This window comes from Strix aluco, chromosome 3 (assembly GCF_031877795.1).
Source record: "Strix aluco isolate bStrAlu1 chromosome 3, bStrAlu1.hap1, whole genome shotgun sequence".
In the NCBI taxonomy this organism is placed as follows: domain Eukaryota; kingdom Metazoa; phylum Chordata; class Aves; order Strigiformes; family Strigidae; genus Strix; species Strix aluco.
The window spans coordinates 21,694,830-21,712,167 of NC_133933.1; the positions used below are offsets into that span (position 1 = coordinate 21,694,830).

Genomic DNA, 17,338 nt, shown 5'->3' on the forward strand with positions numbered 1-17,338 from the left:
TCAAACTGTCTCAGTGCGAGAAGTACATCAGATAACAATCAATGCGTTCTTTCTTCGTATACAGACCTCACAAACCACAACCAACTCAGAAGTTCCAGTTAAACTGTAACTTCACCCCTGCCTCTGCTTACATTACAAAACCACCAAAATATGCAAGAGTTATCGCCACTCAGGCACAAAAGAGCAGGCGTATATTTGTATATAGTATATTTGACTTGAGCATTACCATCCACACAGCAAACAACAACAAAAAAATCTTACTGCTGTCCTCTCACCCCCACTCCCCACCAAGCTCCACGCAGGTACACATGCAAAAATTTTATGACAAATTGCTTGGATTAGATGCTTTTTTCTAATGGAGAGCTAATATAGCATTACTAAAACTTCCCTGAATTAACATAATTGCATCATACAAAAAAGAATCATGGTACAGGCAGATTTTGTGTATGTGCTGTTGCTTTTCAAGGCTGTGGTAGCTATATGCCATCTTGATTGTGATACTTTCTAGCATACTTTACTGGTAAAATATTACGCATTTTGTGTGTACAGTCAGTAATTCTCTCAATACTGAAAAAGCATTTTATTGAAAACTTCTAAAAGGACACAATAATCACAACTAAAGCCAGAATCTGGCACAGAATGTGCTCAGAACTTTTTACAAAATAATTACAAACCAAGAAAAAAAATGCATAAATCAGTACAAGTATCAAAGTATAAAAGCTACAAGACAAGAAAATGATAGTTCTTGTAATGTAAAACATGCTTCAGGAGCTGCATCCTGTTCTCACACCTTTCATGATGTAACTTTCGTTCGGGAAATGATTTCATTCACAAAACTGTTGTTCTTTGCCAACACATCATTTCTCAGCTGTTTCAGCTTGATTTTGATGTCTTCTTCTGACATATCTGTCAGGGGCAATGCTTTCACTTGACAAAGAAAATCCTGAATTATCTTTTCACCTTCCTGAAATGGAGGGATAAGGAAAAAAAAAAAATCAGAAAGGATGTTTGGATTGCAAGCAGAATTTTTCTAAATTCCCCAAAGATACAAAGTATTATTCAACACCCAAAACTTTTTGCAGGCAAAAACCATGGCTATTTTTGCACTCGCTATCATGTTCTCAACACCAGAACAACCCAGTTTTACCGCTATCAGGAGTTCTTTCCCCTTTCAATCCACGAGCAAAAAGCATCAGCTGATCAGCAAAAATACAATATTTAACACTGAAAACTCCTATATGTGTTGACATTTAAGTCCAGTGAGCAACCACATCAGGTGAGGATTGCTAACAATCAGAATGGCCATATTACCCAAACTAGTTACTTTTTGGAGGAATTTTAAATCAAAACCAATGCTTCAATATGCAAAAAGAAAGAACAAATTGTAACCAAGCAACTGGAGAGTGGCCGTCACCAAGGAGAACAGATGATAATTAAGCTTTACACATATGCTTTTACACAAACAGGCAAAGTGGAACTTCTAAACAATCTGAATTGAATAGCAAGAACAAACATTTCAATGAACAGTATTCAGAATCCTTGTATTAAAAACAATTTGCACAGAATACAAAATTCTGTCTAGTCCTCTGCATTTTGCATTTTAGAGCTCTACCACAAAGTTTTTTTAGTTTTATCATTTAAGACTAATGCAGGATGCTTTCAGTGAAGAAGTCTCCAAAGGACTTGGAAATGTAATACCATGCTTTTCTCTCTAAACATGATGTTAAAGGCAGACAAATTGCCTGGGCAAGACAGCTAAAAGCTATGCCATTCTATTGCCTAGAGAGTTTATGAAATATGTATTACTGAAATATCCAAGAACAAAACGTGATGCTGTATTTGTCAGAAATGTTTGTCACATTAATTTAATTTACAGCAAATTAAGACCACACAGCCAGATCCAACTAATCTGAAAAATACTTCACCACAATACCTAGCAAGCTGGCAAAAGAAAGGTAACAGTGGAGGAACTGAGGTAGTCAGAGGGGGAACCTCCTGGCACTAAAAGGCAGGACAAACCAAAGATTGTTCATCCACAACATCAGATCCACTTACTGAGCCAGGAACAAATGCAGTAGACCTCTGAAACTGAAAATAAAGTAACAGGTAACAGCCTCTGTCTAGAGCAAAGACTTTTTAAATGTAGAAAGTGCTTTGGATATAGAATAACACTTCAAGGCTTCCATATATCCAGATATATATTCCATATCTAAGGATTCTGAAGGTGCACAACTCCATGGGACCTGATGAGATGCATCTGCAGGTCCTGAGGGAACTGGCAGATGAAGTGACTAAGCCACTGTCCATCACACCTGAGAAGTCGTGACAGTCTGGTGAAGTTCCTGCTGACTGGAAAAGGGGAAACGTAACCCCCATCTTTAAGAAGTGAAAAAAGGAAGACCTGGGGAACTACAGGCCAGCCAGTCTCACCTCTGTGCCAGGCAAGATCATGGAGTGGATCCTCCTGGAAACTATGCTATAGCACATGGAAAATAAGGAGGTGATTGGTGACAACCAACATGGCTTCATTAAGGGAGAATCATGCCTGACAAATTCAGTGGCCTACAACGGGGTTGCAGCACTGGTGGATAAGGGAAGAGCAACTGACATCATTTGTCTGGACTTGTGCAAAGCATTTAACACTGTCCTACATGATGTCCTTGTCTCTAAATTGGAGAGATGTGGATTTGACAAATGGACCACTCGGTGGATAAGGAATTGTCTGGACAGTTGCACTCAGAGTTGTGGTCAACAGCTCAATGTCCAAGTGGAGAGCAGTGACCAGTGGCATTCCTCAGGGGTCGGTGTTGGGACCAGCGCTGTTTAACATCTTTGTTGGCGACATGGACAGTGGGATTGAGCGCACCCTCAGCAAGTTCACCGACAACACCAAGCTGTGTGGTGCGGTCAACACGCTGGAGGGAAGGGATGTGCCATCCAGAGGGACCTTGGACAGGCTGGAGAGGTGGGCCTGGGCAAACCTCATGAAGTTCAGCAAGGCCAAGTGCAAGGTTCTGCACATGGGTTGAGGCAATCCCAAGGACAAATACAGGCTGGGCGAGGAGAGGATTGAGGGCAGCCCTGTGGAGAAGGACCTGGGGGTATTAGTGGATGGAAAACTGACTATGAGCCAGCAATGTGCACTCGCAGCCCAGAAAGACAACTGTATCCTGGGCTGCATCAAGAGAAGCATGACCAGCAGATCAAGGGAGAGACTCTTATAGTGACCTTCCAGTGCTTAAAGGGGCCTACAGTAAAGATGGGGAGGGACTCTATCAGGGAATAGTGATAGGATGAGGGGTAACAGTTTTAAACTGGAAGAGGGTAGATTTAGATTAGATATGAGGAAGAAATTCTTTACTGTGAGGGTGGTGAGACGCTGGAACAGGTTGCCCAGAGCAGTGGTGGCTGCCCCCTCCCTGGCAGTGTTCAAGGCCAGGTTGGACGAGGCTTTGAGCAACCTGGTCTAGTGGACGGTGTCCCTGCCCATGGCAGGGGGTTGGAACTAGATGATCTTTAAGGCTGCTTCCAACCCAAACTATTCTGTGATTCTATGATATACTGGAGTATTGCCGAGATTGCCACTGATATATAGAAGATAAATGAGTTACAAGGCTGTGAAGTTTCAGACCAACTGCTGAGACACAGAACTAAGATCTGTAAGCAGATTGATATGCATGCCACAAGGAGGGCCTCACTACTGGCAAAAAAAAAAATGCAAGTCATAAAGCAGCATACGGATTTCCTAGGAGGCTGCAACAGATGTCACTGTAAGGACTCTTAATCCAGCAACAAGACAACACAGGCTATTCTGAAAAAGCTTCCTGCAAGCTATTGTTTTCCTTTACACTACCTGTTAATGAAACTTTTTTTAAGACAAAGTGAAGGAAGAAGAGAAAAAACAGTTCACTCCAATGGCTTTACACATCTGTATTATGCAATGTAGACATGACCAGATCTACACTGAGATGTGGGTTTCCTCAACTTGTGCTTGAAGCCTGTGCAAAGCCAAGAGCATTTTACTTCTCAGTTGAGTAGACAACCAAGCTAAAATTCTCACATATGAAATGAGAACTTTATGACGTCTGTGAATTGGATATTCCAGGACCAAATTGCCATGTCCTTTGATACGATCAGCTTGTGACACTCCGTCAGTACTGATGGGACATGGAAGGGCACAAAGGAGAAAGCTGTGTACTCAGCTTTTCTCTACTGTGAACAAATCTGAACATGCTCATGTTGAGCTTCAAAATATCAGTGCTGATGAGCCCTCAAATAAGGCAGAGCAAAACCAGGTGCAACCTACCTGCAGAGCAAAGAATAATCTAATCAACAATTAAAACAAAAGCTGTAACTTAAGTCCCCAGAAACACTGCATACAGATTAAGTAGCCAACAAAAGGGATGAACACAAAATTCTGACTTGGTTCAGAAAATAAAGAAAACCCCAAAGGACAGCTAGAGACATGGTCCCTTTGTATGACTCCAGTTGTACGTCAATCATACTAACTGCTAATCATTATTAAGAAAAAATTAGTTTCATTGTCATGTCTATGTTTATAGATAAAATTCTTACCTAAACCAAACCCCACTATCCTTGAACATCTCCAACTCCTTAATGAACTTCATAGCTAAAACATTTGGTTATGGAAAAATGAGATTATAGTTAATTATCATTAAGCTTTGGGAGAATCTGTATCCTTAAATTATTTTGCTTGGGCTATTCCAGATAAACAAATTTTGAAAACCACTCCTGATAGCAAACCTCTCTTTCTCTGTAGAATTTCTTGGCTGGTGGTTCTCCTTCAGATTCCTTGGACTTGCCAACATTTTGAAACTCCTCCAGCTCCAGTGCTTTCTCTCTTGCACTTTCTATCACATGTTTTGGGAAAGCTGCCAACTCTGCTACATGTATTCCAAAACTCTGGTCACAAACACCTGAATGCAGAGGAAAAAAAAACATTAAAGAATTCTCAAGAGATAATACAGCTACACAGAGATTATATGAATAAACTCATAATAGCTCTCTGTTCTGAAGAATTAAGTGTGTGACGTCATTTGGTTCTCCCAACATTTTTTAATTTACCTTTTGAATTACATACAATAACACAGACTAAAGAATATGCTCTTATTTAAGCTGTCTTAGAGCAGTAACTGCAGAGCTCCAAAAGAGCTTCAGGAAGAAAGGGAAAACTCTTCAGGCAGAAAGAATTTCCCTCTAATAAAAACTATTATTCAGTTTCATTCGAGTACTAAAGTACTTCATCACAGTTTGTAGAATACAGTAATTCACTTTTTTAATGTATCTCTCACATTTTTTATATTTACATGAATACATATATATGTGCGTGTGTGTGTATATATATATATATATATATATAAATAATATTAAAAATGTTGCATCCTCAATCATCGTCCTCCTCCTTTGCATCAGTACAATGCAACTCCTCGGTCTCCAGGAGTTGTCTTTAATTATATCAAACCTTTCAACTTTAACTTTACAGTTGCTTCAATTAATACACTGTTTATAACATTTGGTTGAGAAAGAGAAGTTCTCATAATTGCTCAAAATATGTCAATTATACACAGTTACATAAAATAATTTTCACTTAAATATCAAAAGCCGTCTGATACAATCTGTCAACTCCATTTGTTTACATTACCATAATTCCGAATGGCCACCCACATGTATTACTACATCCTTTTAATTCTGGTCTCCAGCAAGAAGTTATGAATAAATGAATTACACATGTAAAACTATACTTAACTAATCATCTATTAAATACTGGGTAACAGGAGAACAGGTAACGGAAAACTTAGCATTTAGATTTTTTGTTTTATTAACCTTGTAATCTCAGGTTTCCTAAAGGAAATTAACATTTGAAAGCAGAAATTAGTCTTCTTGATTTTATATTAAAACACACACCTTCCCAGACACAAAGCTAACTTAGGTCTCAGCTCAGAGAATCCTGAGCAGAGGCCTGAGAACAGTACTTTGTGTCTTCTCTTCCCGTGATTCTGTCACATTCTTGAAGCATGAAGCAGGGATGAGAACACTGTATAAAAGTTCCTTATCATGCATTTCAGATTGTTATATATTTCAAATGACATGAAACCTGTTACTTGTTTCAAAACACAGCTGTATCCAAGCTGCTTAGACTCCCATCCTTGCCTGAACACAGTTCTTCCAAAAGGGAAAGAGCACATCAGTAAATGCAAAAACTTATGTGAAAGACATACAATTTGAGACCAGGTATTTTAAGATGATTTCACAATGTTGTATCTCATCTGACAGAGGCTTAAGTAGATAGATACGAACTATTGTGCCTCTATGCTCAATAGCACTTCCTAGAAAATGGATCGAAAATGCATGTACAAATCAAAAATGTGTATGACTAAGCCAGCAAAACTGATTGAAGAAGAATATGATATTGGGCGTCTAGAGTTTTCACCAGGACCAGAACAGGTGAGTTAATACAGGCTAAAAAAAAAAGAGGGGGAAAGGGGGTTTTGAAAAGAAAGAATTCACTCAACTATCTGGGGAATATTAGTTTTTATCATGAGTTGCTATTCCAAAGCATTTAGAAGGTAGAAGGTTTAAGATTTAGTGTATACTACTTCCCTCCCCAACCTAAGCACTCAAAATAAGGCACCTAAAAAAAGATGGCTTGTTTGAAGATACTGTACATTGCCAGCTCTCGCTGCATTGAAAACACTCATAGTTTCAATGTACGCTTGCAGCAATTTATGACTATACTTGTCTTCAGTTCTCATGCCACACTAAGTCATATTTTAAGCATTGATTTGAGCAAGGCATTCAGAGGGCTCTGAGCCTTCACTTGGTGGAAGGAGCTCAACATGTGCTGGAGAAGATGGGAAGCAGCAAACTACTAAAGAGCCATAGACACTGCCTCTCCATGGGAACAGGCTGAGTACCAGGGCCATGGCACTTTGGACTAATACTCAGAAGCAAAGCCTGGCCATTGCCTAGGAAAAGCATATGAACAGAAAGGAGAACAGAGGCCATTTCTAAGGACTAAAGATCTCAAAAGACAAGGACACAGAGTTAAAAGAAACAAGACTGTGGCAGCTGGAGATAGTCTAACCAGCTTTAAGCAGACTCTCAGTAAAGCCAGAGAGCAGTACTTCTGGTCATGCTTTGATTCCCCTTGTTCAGAGCAGTCTCCTAGCTTTACAGGAAAGTACTTGCAAGTACTAATTGCAAGATTATAGCCATAGGGGACTACAAAATTAGAAGTTGTTATACAAATAATCAAAGGGCAAGAAATAAAGTAATGTCATGGATTTAAAACCAGAAGAAATGAGTAAGAAATAGTTGGTTAGTAACATCATAGGAGTAAAACTAGCCTGGTACCACTTCAGTGAGGCTCAGCTCAGGATACAGTAAAACACACATTTACCAATTATCTAAAGACACTTAATGGTATAGTGACAGCCTATGAAGATTATAAAAATTACCTTTAAAAGCATAACAGTAAAAATTAGTAATTGGACAGAATATTAGATTCATTTCAGAACAATATATGCCAGAAGGAATGAACTGAAAAGTCCTAAATTGTCTAAAGAAATTGGGAAATATTGGACAGCGCGCCAGGATAACACATACTGAATATGCACTGATCACGAAAAGCAGAGTTATTAGGATGAACTAGGCAAGCAAAAGCAAGTATTCAGTATTGTGTCAACACGGCAAAACAGCTTTTAAAACGAGGAATGAAGTTCAGCAATTGTACCTGTAAGGTTAAATCTTAAACTAAAAAGATAAGTAAACAACAGTCTCCAGAAGTTGAGATACAAGACAAGGACTAGCTCCTTAACCTGAACAAGGATGGATGATACTTAGTAAATATAATACCCTAACTCCTCAAACAGTTATTCCTTATTTGAGACAAAAACATTCCACAAGGTAAGCTGTTGATCAGATCCAGTATAGCCACAGGGTTCTATAGTAACCATGTTCTATCCATCTGAGTGTCACCTGACTCATTCCTTCATCGTGGAACTTGGAAAAGGAAAATTAAGAGGTATTTTTAACATTACTCTGCCCATATTTTAAATCAGAATCTCACTCTGTAAGTTGGCAACCTGACTGAAATGCTCTTACAGGAACAACAAAATCACTGTAGAGTTTACAACTAAATTAGAAAGACATAAATGACCATACCTTGCAAGTCACAGTTACACAGCCCTGCTTTATTTAGCATAAATAGACTCTTGCTGAAAGGAGCAAGAACAAATGATTGGGGATATAGAGAAGCAGGAGGAACTGCTTATTGTGGTTAACAGATTAAATTTATGCCTAATTAAAAATTGTCTAATTTAATACCAAAAGGAGTAACTGGATTCACGAAAGGGTTTTTATTAAATATGTCTGACTTATCTTACAAAACAGGCTACTTATTGTTTTATTATGATGCCATTTGCTAAAAACTAAACAGATTATTTTTCCTATATCAAACTACTGCATAAATTGGGCAACATCCTTCTTCAATGACTAAGTCTTATTACAGTGAAATAGACATTATTAAAAACTGTCAGCACATTCAAGTTGCACTCATTTCTTTTAAAAGAACAGTTTAAAGAACATAAGTCTTTTCGATCAGCAGGTTAAAATAGCTGATGTGAGAAAACAGAAGATAACCTTTTGGAAACCTTCTTTCTGCTCTTTAAAAAACAAAGAGGGACCGACCTCAAAACCATCGACTTGAGTGACAGAAATAATCTAGAAGTCTTAACAAATAACCATCAACATCACCAACTGTGTTCACATATGGACGCTGCTCCTGCCATACACACTCTCTATGGACAGAGAAGAACATGTCTATTATAAACCCTAAGCCTGGAGTACAACATTAATTTTTTTAAAAAGGTTTTTTCGTATTGATTTCTTCCTCTCTCAGGGTGAAATAAAGTTTACCCTCTTCACCATTTACACAGTCTTACCTTCCTTGACACGATAAAGCATCGTCAGTGTGTCATCACTGGTCAGAGCAGTGACATGTAGGTTATTCACTGTTGGCACTTGGTCAGCAAGAGCTGTCAGTTCATGAAAATGTGTAGCAAACATACAGAAAGCACAGATTTTGCTGGCAATGTATTCAGAAATAGCCCATGCTAAGCCAAAGCCATCGTAGGTAGAAGTTCCTCTTCCCAGTTCATCAATGATTATCAAGGAGTTTTCAGATGCTGTCCTAAAAACACAAGAGCATTTAATATTGTTTGAGAACAGCATGAACTCTGGATATTGGAGTACCACAAGTTACGTTGTAGAGGCATAGCATAAAAGAGGCAAAAGACCTTTCCTATCTACATACAAATAAAGTGCACACAGTGTCACACAGATCATTCCAAATTAGCTTTTGTCTGATTTAGACTGTGGCCTCCTGGTACCAGCTCTATATGACCACTGAAATAAACAGAAGGCTACTTCAAGAACTTAGGAGCCTGCTAAAAAAAAAAAAAAAGGACTTGAGATCCTCCACCGAGATCCTACATAAAAGGAAATCTTAAATGCATCTTTCTTAGGGCACCTCATTTCCCATCAACCCCAACCAACAAAATCAAATAAGCACAGGACTCACCTAAGGATTGATGCAGTTTCTAACATTTCAGCCATGAAAGTAGACACACCTTTCAGCTGACTGTCTCCAGCTCCCACCCGAGCCAGGATACAATCCACAATGGTTATTTCTGCAGAGTCGCACGGTACAAAACACCCAATTTGGGCCATAAGAACAATCACCCCTGTCTGTCGGATGTAGGTTGATTTTCCCCCCATGTTAGGGCCTAAAGAAGAAATTTTGCAGATTAAACATCATCTTTTACAATTCAACAGTTCTTTTAAAGGAGAACAGGCTTTAAATTGAAACAAAGAATTTAAACTTACTACTCTCTTGCCAGAAAGAGTAGCAGACTTGCATAAGAGGTGCAACAAGTAGCTCCACTACTAACAAGGCTTGCTTGTATATCTTACTGAATGCTGCTTTTTCAAAAGAAATGTGATTGGAGAGCATTACGGGCCTTCATAAGTTTTGGGACTTTTCAGAAGTATAAGCAGCTAAAACACATGTACATACCTAAAACTAATAAGCTTTTAATTTAAAGTCATCAGTATTGCTGCTTAAGAATGAAGATAATTTGCTTTCACCTCAAACAACAATTACAATCTGTCTGTAAAAATGAAATAGCTTAGTTACAGACTGGGCACAAGATAACAGGTGATTTAAATGACAATCTGAAGGGATTCTGAATCAGCAGAACCAGATAATAAGTTCATTTTAACTGAAGTACAAATGAAATAAAAAGTATTTTCCAGAAAACTGATCATTAAAACCAATTTTATGCTTTTGTTAACCAGAAAACCAAGCATGTTACCCCACACATTTATTCAGATTTTTAGTTTTTCTTTTTGATTATGTTAAAAGTGTTCATTAATAATTCTCTAATTTCAGATCTCTGCTACTCAGAATGTATGTCAAGGACATCTGAGTGGAAATTAAAATTCAATTAAATCTATAAACACTAAAAATATTTTTTCCTGTGTAGTAAAATTATCTTAATTACACCAGAGAATAGGAGGAAAAAAGGGTACAGTCATTGAAACATGTTTTGCATCTAAAATTGACTTTAATACTAAACAAAGAAACCATTAACATAGAGGCTGCTTAAAATCTTGCCCACAGAAGGTGCCTACATGGCTACCAGTATAACTGATGCCTAGTGGAATTTTCCAAATCACTTAAGCAAGTTCGGGTTCTCCAGTTCCTGAAGCTGCCTGGCTTGTGGAGTTACATTCACTAAGGCAAAGAATGCATACATTAAGGAAGAACTGATTTCTTACTTCCTACTGTCCTAACAGCCTCCCTCTTCTTTCCAAATGACTATTTCTAAATTAGTGATCACCTTTTCCAAACAGTGCACTGTAACAACTAATTCCATGACTATTAGTTTGGGATGAGAAATATGCCTGTTTGTGCATAAACATGCAGAATATCCACTATCAAAGGAAACATTTCACAAGAACAGTGCGGACACTTTCTTTTTTTAATAAACAATAGCTTACAAATACCCTCCCTTCTTTACCAGAGCTAAATCTTATCCCCCATACAATTAGTAACTCACTAGTTGCTCACCCTTTGCTGATTAGAGTAATTGTTTATACAGAGTTGTACTGGGTTGTTGGTTTGGTTTTTTAAAGACATCATTATTGGAAATACATGAGACATTTAAAACGTAAATAACAAATAAAAAAGAGAACATTTACCAGTAATAATGTGGAACATCTGCTTGCCCTTCTCAAATGTAATGTCATTGGGGATGAAGGCCACCTCATCTTGCACTTCAATGCAAGGATGCCTGGCACCTTTCAGCACAATCCTTCCTTGTCCTTTTTCCAGAATGACAGGACGGACGTACGGCACTGGTGCTCCGTTTGACACGTGAGCAAAACTGACAATTCCATCTAACTGAGCTATCACATCATTCATCGTCTGTATTGGTTCTGCATAACCTGTTTTTGATTAGAGAGATACACGAATTCATAACAGTAAGAAATTTTTTTGTTCTTGCTGAAAAGGTATCTTAAAGCTTATAGCAAGCCTATAAAATTAATTAATCTGCATTAAAAGTCAATTTTATTCAAGATAGCAATCAGCTTCTGTGAGAGTCTAAAGATGTAATCCTAAAGTTTCCATGCTTTGACTACAAAGGGGACTTCTTCAGATTAAGAAAAGGAAGAGGTGAGGCCATGTTGATTGTTCTACCTTAACTAGATGAGAAACTGTTTATCTTGGTACAGGAAGGCAAAGCCTCACAATGGCAAGATGGATGGAAATCCAGTAAGTTTCCTTCCTCAATAATATACTGCATCTTGATGCTCACACAGGCAAAGACAATAGAGACACGGCACTGACAATTCAGACACAGCAACCATTTATGTTAATGTGAATGATAGTATGGAGGGGTCTGTAAGATGCAGTGCCTGTGACACCCGACAACTAGACTAGATGGCCCAGCATCTCCAGTACCAGTTTTTTAAGTTTTGGGGTTAGGGGTTTTTTCAGTGAAAGGAATGAAGGACAGGACTTTACAGAGGTAAAGCATCAAACACCTGCTAATGGGATGCATGTGTCAGAAGAGGTGAGCAGTGACCTGCAGAAAGAGTCCTACCTGTACAAAGTACATAAACTGTTCGAACACCATCTCTTGAACTGGCTAGGTATAGATCATTAAGAGGATTTAAAGTCACTTGCATTCAAGAATTACACATATAATCCAGTTTTCTTCATTAAATTGCCTCCATTTAGGGAAGAAAAATGCTTTTTAACTACACATATACACTTGTAAGTCTATGCACACCACAGAAGCTTTAAGCAGCAGCAAAAGACTTTATTAAACATACTAGGTATTTTTAGATGGCATATTGAAGCTAATCCTGCTATATAATAACCAATTAGCTTTCCACATAAATATATAAACCTTAGTATGCTACACACAAAAAACACCACTTGAAAATTAGCAAGATACAAAAAAGAAAAATTTAACAAGCAATATACTAGCAAATTCCTTATTGTGACAACAGGTCAAAGCTTATGAAGATTTCCACCATAACTTAATACACACTCAAATATCAATACATCAGCTTAAAAAGTGGGGTTTTTTTAAATCTTTAAAACATTTACTCCTAGCTTAATTTTCATTAGTGCTCTCACTCTCCACCTCTATCTTTGAAAGAACTAAGATTCGTTCTGCTGGAACTAGTGCCTTTCAGAGAGGCAATATTTACAGAATCCTCCAGCCCAAATTCCCCAATGTCTCTTCTCCTTTTGGTGAAGGATAGTAAAGAATGCCCTGTAAGCAGACAATCTAAGAGCAAAATATATTGAAATTAATTAGGAAAACAGTAGTTTTTTATTGTACCATATAAGCAATGACTAACTTGATCTTACATTGCATACTAATGTTCTTTCTTCACCATCTTTCAAAGATGTCAGGTCCCACTCCCTCAGTTCTCTGTTGTCCTTTGTCTCTTCTGCCTTCTACTTAGTCTGCCATTTGGGTGGAGATGCCCAGAGTCAGGGAGATAGGTGGAAGATAGATGTGGCCTTTATGGGCATATTTTTGTTCAGTTTATGGGATTAGCATTTGCACACACCCCCTAACTTCACATTTGTAGCCATGCCAGGAAAAGGTCTGACCACGGAAGACAAAATATTTCAAACTTTCAACAACTAAAAGCCAAACCTCATTTTTCACACTAATTCTTTGGGGAATGTTACGGTTCTTCTCTATAGAAGGACCTACAAAGTAACTTCAAGTCCTCCCAGCATTCTAGACTGATACACATCAAAATCGACATATTCACCTGAAGCAATGTTAATGATTTCCTTAACAATTGCATCCTGAGCCTCTTCATACTCTTCTCTGTTCTTTATGTATTCGTCATTGACGGAGCTCAGTTTGCTGTGAAGAAAACCACAATGTTTAGAAGCTGTGATGTTCTGTCTTCACTGGTACAATGCCAAACTTCTGGCCTCCTCATCTATAAGTCAATACCAGTTGTCCCCACCTGTTTTAACACTCAGGTTCAGCACAAGGACCACAAAGCAACTAATCTATGATTCATCCACACCACGATATTAGTAAAATTAATTCCAAATCGAAGATCACGCACAAGGGCCGAACCAGCAATTCTCGCATCTCTGAACACATCATTCTTAAAAATCTTACAGTAGTTGTTTGTTATAGACATGCTATGTGATAAGGTCTTACTCTTGAAACTGTATTTCTGGCCATTTTGCAACTAGACGTGGCACATTATAGAACTGACAGAGGAGAACTGCTGCTAAGCAACTGTGTAATTAGCCCAGAGTCCTACAACAGGCTTATCAGAGCTGAAGGCATGACTTCTTTTATTTAGTAAAAACCTCAGTGAACTATTAACACTAAGAATAGGTTCTAGTCTTCAAAATACAGTGAGTTGAAATCAAGAGACTTTAAACAAGTGTTTATTCTTCTCAAGCTCATCTCTGAACACAGAGCAGAGTATACAGGATTGCATATGAAATACACCCAAGTACGGCACCCACACTCCAAGCAGAAGTCAGCCTTATGCTTCTAGAAGCAACTATAACTTAACTAAGCACAGAGAAGTCTGTTTTATTAGTGATCCATGGTCTTCTTCCCGAAGGGAAAGTAACAGATGACACTTACAGTAGAGTTTCTAAGTACTATCTTCTCAGTTACAGAAAAGCCTAGCTTCATAATTACGTTTAGATTCATAACATATTTAGAACCAAAAAAGCTGTTTTAAATTTCAGGGATGTTTTGAAAAAATATCTTCTGACTAAATGTTAAAACAAAATGCAATTAAGGTTTACACTTTGTTCATTTAAGTAAATTGGTGCAAAATACACCAACATATTGGTTGGCGTGAACCAATATGTTTGCCCTCCTTTTCAAAGCGAAGGATTTATTACTATGAAAGTGAGTGATTAACAGAAACAGTCATTATTAGTAATAGCACTGGCTTGAAACCAACCTTGCCCTGCAAGCAGTGCTCCTTGTACATATTTGTCAGTGAAGATCTCTCTCTCAATAAACTCACTTCTCCGACGCTAACTCCAGCAGGAACTGTTATACATACAGCAATAGCAGCATGGTTTGTCTGAACAGACTGTACAATTTATTAATCTCTGCTGTTTTCACCTTTCTGTATATAATACATGCAGGAGACTTAAAGACTAGTTTTCTCCTCGACCTGCCACTGACAGACAAGGACAAACTTGTCAGGAGATTGAAGACCAATTAGTAGCTGATTATTAGCAGCATTTCTCAGGGCTGGTACAGGGGGTTGCTACTATTAATGCCTTGATCAACAACCTAAACAATGGGACTGAATGCACTCTCAGCAAGGCTGTGAACAATACCACATTAAGAGGAGCTGTCAGTATGCTAGAGGACAGGGCTGCCATTCACTGGGGTATCTACAGACTAGAGAAACAGGTGGACAAGAATTTCAACACAGGCAAATGCAAAGTCCTCCACCTGGCATGAAACAACTCCATGCAACAGCACAGACTGGTGTCCAAATGGCTATAAAACAGCTATTCATAGAAGAGTTGAGGGACCCAGTGGACAGGATGCTGAACACGAGCCAGAAGTGTGCCCCTGAGGCAGAGCAGGCCAAGTCCATACCGGCTGCACTAGCAAGAGCATAGCCAGTATGTCGAAAGAAGTAATTTTTCCCTCTATTCAGCCCTCGTGAGACCACATCTGCAGTGCTGTCTCCAGTTTTGCCTTCCCAGTGTAAGAGACATCGAACCTGGAGCATATGGCCACCAAAAGATTTGGAGCTGGAGCACCTGGCATACAAGGACAGGCTGAGCGAGATGCCTGCCCAGGCTGAGAGAGTCTGAAATCAGCCTGGAAGAGAGGCACCAGACTCTTCTTGGAGGCGCACAGCAAAAGAATGAGATACTAAAAACCCAAGCTTCTGCAAGGAAAATTCTCATTAGACCTGATTAGGAAAGTTTTGACAGAGTGGTTCAGCACTGGAACTTGCGTCCCACCAGACTGTTAAGGATGCTTGGAGGATGGGCACCTGGGCAAGGCCTTGAGCTACCTCATCTAACTGAGATCGGATCTAATTTTCAAGGTGGCTCTGCTTTGGGAGGTTCAACCAGTTAACCTCAAGAGATTGCCTTCAACCCAAGGTACTACCTGATTCTGAATATGCACCTTTCTATTTTGTTTGCTCTGTGTAAAAAAAATGAAGTACAGAAAGAGAGACATCTGATGACCGAGGTAGCCCTTGCTCCTTCTATAATGCTCTAGAAGAGCTAAAAATTCAACCAAAGTATAGACTTTTTGCTTGGTGGACCTATGCCAGGACTGCCCTCCAGACAAGAGGACACTGAAACAGCATCAGTGCAATAAGTCTGAAGATTGACATTTTTAAAAAGCTTTATCTATAGGCCCACAGAATTGAAGTCCAATACATAGGATCAACAGAAATTACAGTGCAATTTGAAGCAGAAAAAGGTAACAACCAAACTGCTACATGTCATATTTGGTGATAAACATAAATAGCTCTTTTCCTATTGCAGCTTGTGAAAGTGTCTGTATAAATATTCACAGTGAATGCAATTATGCTACTAACAGCAGCTAAAACAGAGAAATTAGCCCATGTCAAAGGACCGAAAATAGCTAACAGTTGGCAAAGTAAATGGAGAATGCAGCTTTTAACAGAAACTGTATGATTACTCCTCCCTCATGCCAGTTTTGTTCAATATCTCAATCTGTGAGCCAATTAAAAAGGTGAAAATTCAGCCATTCGAGATGTAGGGAAACCAGTTTATCACCATAATTATAAAGAAAGGAACCATTGTTTCTTTCATAATAGGCTTGAAAGATGATCTCATACCTGTTAGTAAATTTCACACCATTTTTCTGTGTATCAACTATTCCGTATTTTGAATTGTTTCGGAGAACTTTTTCCTCCTTGCAAGTTATTCGAAAATGATGTCCAAACTGTGAATTTGTCTCCAGTTTGATACTTTTGCCAGCTTCCAAACCTTTTAGATGAAAAGAAAAAAGAAAACAACTGTACTATCAAAAATCCTGCAGCCTGCACTATTTCTGCTCACTAATCCCCAGTTTGTATGATGTAGCCTCTCTTAGATATGTTATTCTGTATACTCATTTTGGTTCTGTACAGGTATGAGAAATGCCCAGACCTAACAGAAGTTTACTGATTCATTCTCTGCTCTTACTTTGATATGCTCTCAAACTGCATATTCAAATCAGGTTCACAATTATTGTATCGCTACATATTCTCCAGAAATGTGAAAAATGTTCATAGCACACTGCAAGGACATTCTGTATTCCTGCTGTAAGCACAGCACCTGTAGTCCTGTGATCCTTTTACTAACACATACTTCTGCTGGTGAGATTTCTCATTCCATCCCTACACAATCTTGTCTTTCCTTCTTTTCATCCAGGTATCTTGTTTACCCTGAAAAAAATCAGGACTAAAAAGTATGCAAGCCCTTAAAGGTATAACCTAAAATAACTATGGCGTTGCCAGCTTTCTTTGCCATATTTGCATTAAATTTTTTTAAAGTTGCTCTTTGAATGCCCGATTCATCAGCTGCACATGGAATTTTTTGCATAGGGTAATCAATTCCTTAAATGTCTCATTTGCTTACACATTACATTTTGCAAAGAACTTCAGAAGAAAACTAGCATGCCCTGAATGGACACTCAGGAGAACGCACAGAGGGAAAAAGATTTTCAAATGCATGTCCTCAAACAATACG

General features: G+C 38.5%; 1 protein-coding gene across 2 annotated transcripts in view; it reads right to left on the reverse strand.

Moving 5' to 3' along the window:
* Window positions 1-556: 556 nt before the first annotated feature.
* Window positions 557-17,338, reverse strand: part of MSH2 (mutS homolog 2) — a 55,874-nt gene continuing 39,092 nt past the window's right edge. For both annotated transcript variants that reach the window (XM_074817698.1, XM_074817699.1), the window contains 7 exons: window positions 16,444-16,594; window positions 13,384-13,481; window positions 11,284-11,529; window positions 9,602-9,806; window positions 8,964-9,211; window positions 4,765-4,937; window positions 557-964 (listed from right to left, as the gene is read on the reverse strand). In XM_074817698.1, the coding sequence (XP_074673799.1) occupies window positions 794-964; window positions 4,765-4,937; window positions 8,964-9,211; window positions 9,602-9,806; window positions 11,284-11,529; window positions 13,384-13,481; window positions 16,444-16,594 (1,292 nt within the window). In that variant the 3' untranslated portion in view covers window positions 557-793. The remainder of the gene's footprint in view (window positions 965-4,764; window positions 4,938-8,963; window positions 9,212-9,601; window positions 9,807-11,283; window positions 11,530-13,383; window positions 13,482-16,443; window positions 16,595-17,338) is intronic.